Source organism: Monopterus albus, unplaced genomic scaffold, assembly GCF_001952655.1.
Source record: "Monopterus albus unplaced genomic scaffold, M_albus_1.0 scaffold361.1, whole genome shotgun sequence".
NCBI classification, from domain to species: Eukaryota; Metazoa; Chordata; class Actinopteri; order Synbranchiformes; family Synbranchidae; genus Monopterus; species Monopterus albus.
In genome coordinates this window covers 52,967-63,171 of record NW_018128241.1, presented here as the reverse complement: position 1 = coordinate 63,171, position 10,205 = coordinate 52,967, and the positions used below count along the sequence as shown (strand labels likewise).

Genomic DNA, 10,205 nt, shown 5'->3' with positions numbered 1-10,205 from the left:
TATAGGATGGACCCAAAACCTTCTTTGTTTTCTTTTTTTATGTAGCAGGACAAGCAGTAAATCGTCGTCGCTTGATGTGGAGTCCATCTTTGTAACGCGACGTTTTAAGAAAATATCGCTTATTCGCGTCGCGTTCGGTGTGAAAAGGCCTTAATACAGAGACTGAGGCTACTCATCTACCTGCTAAATAAACGTTATTCATTCGGCGAAGGAGTTGGAGGATTTTTTTGGACCAAGCAGAGATGGCCATTTCAAATTCTGGATGGTCGACAAACTCCTTAAGCACCTATATAGTCCATAGAAACAGGTTTGAGCCCAGATAAATGGACAAATCTGTCATTTTCACCTGAGGACCATGTCCACACTAGTGCGCATTTCCTCCTTCTTCTTCTTCGAGTTTATGGCGCTTGGTAAGCAATGTTGTGGTACATTACTGCCACCAACTGGAATGGAGTGATTCTAAAAAATAACCCAAAGAAAAGGACATGAAAAATAAAATAAAATACAATGATCAGGCTTATACTCTATCGTTATCTATTCACAGGACTTATTTGTAAAGTATCTGAACAATCTAAGTTTAACCTTGTTTCTTGTTCACTTTCCTCCTCATAGCATCATATTTTGTACAGTAAAGCACAACATGTTTGCCTATACAAAACAAACAAACAAAAAAAGTACCAGTACATTTGATGGTGCAAACGACAAAGGTAACCGCCTGCAGGAGGAACTGATGGAAGTTGTAAAACTACAGAAATGGTTGAAAAATCGATTTTGCATTATAAATTAATTATACAAAGGTATAATTGTTTAAAGTTGTTGCAGTTATGGAACACATCTTTAGATTTGTAGGTTCTTTAGTGAAACTTTTCATTTGTTGATAAATTAATATGTTTGGCAACATCTTGCAAATGCTGATACATTTATTGAGTAACAGGTCTATACATAAGTTCTTCAATGTAAATATTCTGCAAAGTATTTTCCCCATTAACACTTCATGACTTAAAACATAACTGTAGCTGAACCTTTAATCAATTATGAAAATATTATTGTCAAACCTAAATAGAAAACTCCTACATTCGTTTATGGACTTAAATAAGCAGCCTGATTTTAAATACAGGAAAAAAGAAAACTTTGTTTTCATATACATTCAAATGTACTGCTAGCATTCAGGCCATCCGGTCGTTCCCGGTCTTGTACTGTAGGTGGCGAAATGTAGCTATAATGTTGGTTTACGACCCTTAACTAAAGACAAAGAAGAAAAGCTAACGTAAAGTATATTCGTGTAGCGTTAAAGATGTGAATATGGTATTGAATGTATTTTACGAGCAGTTTCCAAACAATTCAAAGAATAAAAACCGGTTGATGTGTTTGAGATGTAAAGGAGAGACACCTGACAGCTCTATGGGATGTTAGCTGCACTCTCCCATTAGCTAGTTTGCTGAATAGGAACAAATAAAGCTAGCTAGCTAGCAACCATCCACTCGGGCTAACGTCATCTAGCCTTTCTTTTTCACCACAAGAAGTCAACCTTAAACAACTAGCGACTGTTTTTTTTTTCTTTTCAAATTAAAACCAAAAGGTAAGGTTCATTTAATATCTCAAATGCCTTAAGTTATTCCTCATGCAGTAGTACGTTCTCTTCTGCTAGAGGGCGCACCAGACTCCATTCAGAATTTTTACTAGTTTAAACTGCTAATTGATGTACAGCCAACATTTTCAAAGCTTCCACGATTTTAGATGTTTATAAGTAGGATATACTCAGAGGTAGCTTCACGGCGTACACACAGTTCACACAGAGCAATCATTTAAACCTTTACTTGCTTTACTTGGCCGCTATGCAGTGTTTGAGTTGTCCCTCATGGAGAACTGTATAACGAGTGTAATTATAGCTGGAAGGTATAAAAACCATCTTATTACAAAAGTAATTATTGCCAGTTATTCGGGTCTAAGCAATACACATGGTACAGTGGATATTATAGATGCCTCCTATTCTATTTTTCAAAATATTTTGCACATTCTTGCCCATTGTCTTTTGATTTGACAATGTTTACCCACTGAAGCTTAATAGTACCAGGAAGCCCCCTTACCTGAAAGGACCTAACCTTTTCTAATATAACTTAAGCAAATATTAATAACATCTTAATGTTTTCCCTCTCTGCTGGGATGCTGTCTGTTGTGAAGCTTCATCTGTCCATGGCTTCATCGGACCTCAACATGCAGGACATGAGCGAGGTTGTGATTGTCACCATACCAGACACTGTGGCCGAGGACCTGCCCTCGGTGGTAGAGGAGGATAAAGCAGTGCTGGTGACTGCGGAGCTAACCCCTCAGGCAGGGTAAGGTACATACATACACACACAGCTTACACTGAACAGAAATAATGCTACTCACTTTACTAAACTGAAACGTGGTTGTCACGCCATGTGGTTTTCCAGGGAGGACGTCCTCACCATAGCACCAGTGGAGGCACAAGCTGAGGCCAGTAGATCAGATTCTCTCTCAAAGGAAGAGGCAGTCATTGGTAATGCGACCTGCACGACTTTACTGTACTTAGTAAAACCTTTATGCCACAAGTGTGTTTTTCCCCTTTTGTTAAACTAAGAATGAACTATTATGTTCAGCTTTTAGTCTTTTATTGTAAACTGGAATGATGTAATTCAATGCAATGAAGAGTTTATTTGTAATGTTTTGTTATTGATGTAATTCAATGCAATGAAGAGTTTATTTGTAATGTTTTGTTATTATAAGCTCTTTTTGATAAAAGCAGCCATTAATGATACTGCTGTATGTTACAGGCAGTGGAGTCTTTTCAGTCTCTATGACTCAAATCACATAACAGTCTTTATAACGGTGTCAATTCTTTTTACTCTTTAGTTTGTATGATCAGATGAAGAACTGACTCAATGGTTGTATGTGGGTGCTTCTTCCTCTGTCTCTGCAGTGAAGTTAACCGAGGAGGTGGATGTTGAAGCTGATATCTATTACCCCATAACCTGTGGAGATGCCAAAGCCACACTGGTCTGGAAGAAGTTTGTCTGTCCCGGGATCAATGTGAAATGTGTCCAGGTGCATACTGTCATCTTGACACATTAGAGTTTGTGTAATCCATTTTCTGAACACTTTAATGTAGATGATACTTAGGATCAAGTGGATCATTTACTCTTTTTCTTTGCTTTCTGGTCAGTTCAATGAGCAGCTCATCAGCCCAAAGGAGTTTGTGTGTTTAGCTGGGAAATCCACTCTGAAGGACTGGAAGAGAGCCATCCGCCTCAATGGCACCATGCTGAGGTCAGGGCTTACACAGTACACTCACGGTGAATTTTACTTGGATTTTATTGGAGGCAACCCTCACAGTCTCCTTTCTGAGCAACAGTTTTTCACCAAAACCTGTTTATTGTAGCATATGGTTTATGACAGGTCAGACATGTTTACAACCCTGGTGATCTTAATATATTTCCAACACTGGCTACACTGACAGGGAGGCTGAGAGCAGTGAAATTAAACTTTGAATTCAAAATGCCCTGTATAACTTTTACTGTCAAACATAAAAGTGGTTGATGTGCAGTTGACAGATGTACCTCAGGATCACACTGCTCCACCAGACATGTTGGTGATGAACAGTGTATCCAGATGTTGTGTACTGTGCCTCCTACATCATCATGTTTCATTCCACAGAAAGATCATGGACTCAGGTGAACTGGACTTTTACCAGCACACAAAGGTCTGCTCCAACACCTGCCGCAGCACCAAGATAGACCTGGTCGGAACTAAAGTGTCCATCAGCAGCGACCATCCAGCTGACCTGGTTCCTGTCACCCCCTCATCAGCTGACTGTAAGATCCACAGCCCCAGCTGTCCTAGTTCAGGGCTCACTCTGATCTCCGGACACTGTGCATCACTGAACTTGTTGCTTGAATTATGGTTGTTTACTGATATACATATAATTTGTAGAGATGGCAGTTCTAAATCTTCAAAACAGTTTCGATGCATTTGAAAGGGACAATGATTCAAAACGTTTCAAAACACTGGCTGTGCGCAGCCTGCTGGCAAAAAGTTGAACTGCAGCTTTAGCAGAAACATTAGAACAAAACATCACCTCGAGAACAGACGGTTTCCAAAACGTCAAAGCTTTGCACATCCTGAGAAATGAAGACTGTGTCCACAAGACACCGCTGCGGGCAGGAAGTGAGGTCAGTTACAGTTTTGGATTGCCACAACAATGCTGGGAAGCTTTGAGGAGGAACTCAGCTGTGATCTCAACAAAAGTATTAGAGCGTCCTTGAGTGTTGCATGGTTTGTGCTTATGTTGTGCAAAAGCAGAAGGTCATAAGAAGATAATCTGTTTTCTGCCCAGGATGATTGGGTCCTAATCTGCTCGCTAATGGATGTACATTTTAATTCTCAACAAAAGTATTAGAGCGTCCTTGAGTGTTGCATGGTTTGTGCTTATGTTGTGCAAAAGCAGAAGGTCATAAGAAGATAATCTGTTTTCTGCCCAGGATGATTGGGTCCTAATCTGCTCGCTACTGGATGTACATTTTAATCCTCCTGTTATGTTGCTGGTCAAATTGACCCACGAACATAAATGCTGAGCAGGCATCACCTGAGAAATGAACATAACAGGAGGGTTCCCTTATGTTCGTGGGTCAATTTGACCCGCAACATAACAAGAGGGTTAATCCACAGATGCACACAAAGCACACAGGTTTGTTAACACTGACGTTGGTGTCGCAGCCAGCACACGTCTTGGTAAAAGCTAGTTTTAGTCTTGATTAGTTAGGCCACAGTTGAAGAACATGTCCACAGATTCCACGGGGAGAATGATGAGGAGATGAACTGTTGTCTTGGTGGAAAAGCTTCTGAATCAATAAAAATTGGATTATAATCCTGAATAAATACAGAAGCAGATTTTATATAAATTGTTACATTGGTCTAAGTCTAGTGATGAGGTTTAATCAGTGCTGTTCCTTTTTTGCCTTGTAGTGAACGGAGGAGGAGCCTCGTTTCCTGAGGTGATGGAGGAAACTTCAGAGTGGGTCACAGCCATCGGAGGTGATCGGCATCCTGCATACATTCACCATCATGTGGAACTGAATGGAGTGCTGTACTCTTTGTGATGTGTGTGTGTGTTTTCAGAGGACTCGGTGACGTTCTGGCGTGCGGTGAAGGAGGCAGGACTGCTGGAGGAGGTGGTGGAGGACTTCCAGAAGGAGCTGCAGGAGGTGCTGAAGGGGCTGCAGGAGAGAGTGTGTGACCCTCCACTGCAGGTCAAAGGCATGTTCACAGACATGTATGTCTCTCACTACATGTTCCACCTTGTGCTGCTGCAGGCTTCACATTGATTCGACAGCATTCGTTTCAGAGCAGGGGCAGCTTCACTCTGCAGCCACATTCAGGGAGCTCGTCTACAATCTTCTGGACCTTTGGTCATAATATCAGCTGTGGTCTCAGGAAGGTCTGACTTCTTGGAGCTGCTCTGTAGCCTCTACCTTGATCATACAAGGCACTTGTTTTCTTCCTCTTGTCCATGTTCAGAGTGGTGTACCACCATTTAAACAGGCTGAATGACTGATCAAAGACACCTGTGATACTAACTGAAGACAATAGCCTGCTTAAAATATCACTACAAGCCACTAATTTATCACCACTGCTATGGAATACCAGGAACTGTGTTCAGGCCGTCTTTGTAGAATTAGCAAGAATTCAGCTGTTTCCACAGGTTCTTAGTTTGATTCCAGGCCAAACTAAAGGCTGCAGAAATGCAGCTTTTCAGGAAAAACAAAGCATCGGTTCAGTGAGGTGTAAGAGTACAGACGCCTGTACACCAGAGTTCACACAGTTCCTCTGGTGACACAAAGGTTATACCTGGAAACGCACACTGATGTGTAAGCTTTAATGTTCAGCATGGCTGTGTCACACTGAATAGGACGTGTGTTTTTTCCAGATGCTGTTTTGCTGAACAACATTGTGCAGAACTTTGGGATGTTGGACCTGGTGAAGAAGGTTCTGGCCAGCCATAAGAGCCAGATGGACCGTTACAGAGAGCAGTACACTCGCAGCCTCGCCGGTCAGTACCTGGACCCTCGCAGGCTCGACACATCTGTGTCGCTCTCCTCTGCCGTCTGTATTACGGGGTTCATAAGTATCTGGGTGTGTGTTGGTACCTGCTGATGGTGCTGTCTTCTTCTGCAGCTCTAGAGCAGCAGTGTGATGAGCACAGGAAGCGAGCCAGGGAGCTGAAGAGCAAATCTCAGCACCTCAACAACGTCCTGATGACCCTCACCCCGGTTCCCTCACCCCCCCAAGCCAAGCGCCCCCGGCTGACCCGTGCTGTCTCCGGCCCGGCCTCAGTGAGTGCCGCTCCCACCCAGATCACTCTGCCGCTCAGCCAGCTGACCAGCCTGCCACTGGGGAAGGGGCAGGAGCCCCGGCCGGCACCAGCCTGAGTGGATACACCCTCCTGACCTCTCCGATCTCTGGGTCGGAGCTGGTGGCGGATGCCTCCAACCTGGCTGTACTGTCCACGGTGGCGGGTCAGGAGGGAGCAGCCGGCGGCAGCAGTTCCGCAGCCTCCACGACCTTCGTTAAAGTCGCCCCCCAGTTCCAGCAGTTCCAGCTGGTGACGCTGCAGGGCCTGACCACCACACAGAGCGGCACCATCCAACAGCAGGTCAGCAGTGTCAGTGTGGCAGACGCCATGGCAACCACTGCAGACGATTCACAGGAGGAAGGCCAGGCTGATGGTGATGATGAAGGGCAGCTAGAGCAGGTCAAAGAGGGAGACGGGGAGCAGCCGGCAGAGCAGCAGTGAGACTAAACACAGCTGTTCTTTACCGTCTCCCAGCTGGCTGTCGCCCTCGTCAGTCGCAGGTTCTACCCTGAGAGCGCGTCCACATTTTGAGTTTGACAGACCATTTGTCATTTACCACAACACACAAGGCTTCCTTGTAGATGTTCTTTCAAAATCTTCCCACGTTTATGTTGAAGTGGCACCAGGTGTCAGGAGTGTGAACTTCACTGGTGATTTTACTGTAAATATGTCTTTGCACCTACTGTGTTTGATGCAGCTGGAACAGGAGCATTGATCAGTTTGGTAATAAATGCTCAGTCTTCAAAAACCTACTGTGTTATTACACATGGTCAGTACTGATGTTACAGGTGTTACTCCTTTCTGGAATGTAGCTGTAATGGAAGTGTATCAGCTTAATGGCATCTAAATTCACTATGCACATGATTATCTATCTATCTCTATATATTTATCAAGTGCATAGTGAATTATATATATATAGATAGATAGATGGATAGATATACTGTGTGTGTGTGTATCCCCAACTAGGGAAGTACACTGGTCAGGACGCGCAGGCATATTGAGGCCTTCATTGTTTCTGTTTGTGCGTCAAAGTACCAAACATAATTAATTAAATCACCACAAGCTAATCCACAGTGAAGCTGGTGACCCCTGGGGGTCGGGCAGACAGACAGTAACAAGTTCCTCACGTTTCCTACTGACTCGACACGTCTGCTCGTTTCCCACGTGATGGCGCAAATCGTTTCCTGTTCTTACTGTTTTCTATCGATTCAGAGGCTTCACATTTGTTTTACTGTTGGAAAAGGCTTGTTAGATTCTTTGCATTCATTCACTTGACAAATGAGGAATTTGAAAGTTCGTGTCCTCTAAGCTGTAGAAGCTTATGTTAGATTTACGGAAGAGAAAAGAAAAGGTTCATGTTGACTTTACATCCTTGTGGAAAACTCGGACAGGTCGCGGCCTTACCTTCAGGTAAAGTGTTAACGTTCAGGCCATTCGTTTAAAATATACTGTGAAAGGCTGGACTCGTTGTTGATGCTCTGATGGTGAAGCTCAGCCGAATTCAATCCAAATGTTCTTTTTTCTTTCTTTTTATTTGTAACTCAGTTGTCAGAAATAGTCGTTGTAAATGTTAGGGATGGATGAAGCAACCTCAACACTACCTTTAATCAGAGTATAATTAAAATGTGGACCACATTTAGGGAATAACGTTAAAATATATTTAAAGTGCTGCTCAGAGTCTCTGTGTTTTACAGATTCTATTTGGAAATAAATGATCCCTGGTGGAGTTTGGTTGGATTTAACGGAACACCCCGCGGCTAAAAACAGTCACACATACCTTTTCTTTTTTACGTGTTGGACAAACAGAAAAGTAGTTTTATTAAATAAGCATTCTTTATTGACTGACAGACGATGATTCCAATAACAAACGACACAGAAGGCAATTGGCAACAAGAGAGGCAGGCATACGATTTATACATATAGGATATATTGAAAAAAGTGACATTTCAAGTGAACCTGCACAAGTTCCGTCTAGTTCTTCCAACAGCAGGTTCATCTATAGGCTCAAGTCGTCGTAGGAGTAATACGGCTCCTCGACTGAGCGCACAGAGATTTTGAAGTGGCGGCGCAGAAAGCCTCCGTAGCGTTTGTCCCAGTCCAGGTTGTTCAGCTTTGGTCGGATCCTCCTCATGAAGCCTCCGTAGCGCTTCTGCAGCTCCTCGGGTACCTGGCTCTTCTGCTCCGCGGAACTACTCCTCTTTGACTTTGGGCCGAATTTGCGTAAAAAGCCGCCGTAACGTTTAACATAACTATGGAGCATCTGATCCTGCGCAGCATCGTCTGCGCTCTCCGGCGCGTCGACATCTCTCTCCTCCAGCCTCTCCAATAAGTCCCCGTATTTCTCGGGCAGCGCCACGGCCTTCAGGATGTTACTGTCACGCCGCCGCGGAGAGGTGAAGATTTTGTTCTTGTCAATCCTCTTGATAAAGCCTCCGTAGCGCTTGACCAGGTCTGCTTCCTGGCTCTCTTCCTCCTCCTCGGCCTCATCCTGGGCGAAGTCCTCCAGCCCCGGAGCCTGGCCGCAATTCTGCAGCTGCCCCTCACACTCCGCGCTGCACGACTGCAGGGTACACAGAGAAGAGTGTGAAACGGGGTGGACACCAGAAGTGTATTTATTTAAATACATTTAGAAGAGTTTGGCGTCTGTTGCAGCCAATTAAACCACGGAAAGCCTGGTTCTTCCCCCCAGTTTTAACACAGTTTGCTTGTCCTTTACTGAAAGATTCAAACTTAAGCTGTAGTGTTTTTACGCACAGGTGTAAAATGTCTCATTTACGATATACAGTTAATCAATATTGACATGACAGCCATCTTTAACTTTAGGGTTCAGCAAATTAAAATTATATTAATAGCAACAATTGCATAGATTTCTGTTCGAGAGGCAAAATTACAAAACAAATTTCCTTGACTTTGGATCGTTATTATCATCAGGTATAGGTCGGAGGTCAGTCCAGTTCCAGTGTGGTTTCTGATGCCCAATTCTAACATAAAAACCAAAACACCAATTAATACCCAGTAAATACTCCAACCAGTGGTTCTTCTGTCTTGGAGCTTAACCCCGTGTAAAGTTGGTCTTACCAGTCTGCTGAAGGCGCCATCGGGGCTGAGGATTTGCTGCGCGCATTTCTGACACTGTGAAGCGCAATCTGTGCGGATGGAGGGCGGCAAGCTCAGCATCAGCACCAGGACATACCACTCCATTCTGCACCAGATCCCTGACGCACACACAAAACAGCACAGGCATTCCGCTGAGTGTGATTAAAATTTAGAATTAATGACACACTTTCATCTAATTACTTACTTTATTAAAACATTCTTAGTTTAGTCTTTTTAATAATAACTCATTAACCCGCGTTTTTGCTAACATGTAGACTTGTGCACAGCATAATGTTGCACCAATTCTTTGTTTCATCACTTTGACATTTAATACCAAGCAGTGAAACATGAAATGTGAATTCCAAGTGAAAGTTTCAGGAGAGCCATGCAGTTAAAAGTGTAAAGTCGGTACCTCAGGAGTTGGACAGATACTTCCAGCCGCGTTAAGACTTGCCGAGGCGCATCTACCATCAAGTGGAAACTCGTTTTCCGCACTCCAACACTTGTGTTTCTCCTGCGTGTCTCGTCGCTTTCTTTTTATCGCCGGAGACTTGGCTGTGTCACCGCAGCGCATCACAGCAGCTTCCATCACCGGACCAATGGGAAGGAAATATACTGCGTAAATAATCCCACCGCCTCCAGGAGTTTTTAACAACGCCCACACAGAGAAGGTATAGGATCAGAGGCGCAGCTCACCCCACCAGCTCATCATCATCATCATCATCATTTCATATCTGGG

General features: G+C 43.8%; 3 protein-coding genes across 3 annotated transcripts in view; 1 reads left to right on the top strand and 2 right to left on the bottom strand.

The window, feature by feature from the left end:
• The window catches only part of tpk2 (thiamin pyrophosphokinase 2), a 4,856-nt gene extending 4,467 nt beyond the window's left edge, over nucleotides 1-389 (bottom strand). Inside the window, 1 exon segment of the mRNA XM_020585306.1 lies at nucleotides 181-389. Within this exon segment, the coding sequence (XP_020440962.1) occupies nucleotides 181-250 (70 nt within the window). The 5' untranslated portion in view covers nucleotides 251-389.
• Nucleotides 390-1,187: 798 nt separating this feature from the next.
• gmeb2 (glucocorticoid modulatory element binding protein 2) lies at nucleotides 1,188-6,811 on the top strand. The gene is made up of 11 exons (XM_020625586.1): nucleotides 1,188-1,579; nucleotides 2,182-2,336; nucleotides 2,436-2,521; nucleotides 2,942-3,066; nucleotides 3,185-3,288; nucleotides 3,676-3,833; nucleotides 4,984-5,052; nucleotides 5,137-5,274; nucleotides 5,945-6,067; nucleotides 6,193-6,434; nucleotides 6,488-6,811. Exons 2-11 carry the CDS (start codon nucleotides 2,194-2,196, stop codon nucleotides 6,809-6,811), a joined length of 1,512 nt encoding a protein of 503 aa, XP_020481242.1. The 5' UTR covers nucleotides 1,188-1,579; nucleotides 2,182-2,193.
• A 1,382-nt stretch (nucleotides 6,812-8,193) lies between these two features.
• On the bottom strand, nucleotides 8,194-9,986 carry pdyn (prodynorphin). Its single transcript, XM_020585294.1, has 3 exons — nucleotides 9,879-9,986; nucleotides 9,449-9,585; nucleotides 8,194-8,930 (listed from the first exon to the last, which is right to left on the bottom strand). Exons 2-3 carry the CDS (start codon nucleotides 9,569-9,571, stop codon nucleotides 8,367-8,369), a joined length of 687 nt encoding a protein of 228 aa, XP_020440950.1. The 5' UTR covers nucleotides 9,572-9,585; nucleotides 9,879-9,986; the 3' UTR covers nucleotides 8,194-8,366.
• Nucleotides 9,987-10,205: the final 219 nt, after the last annotated feature.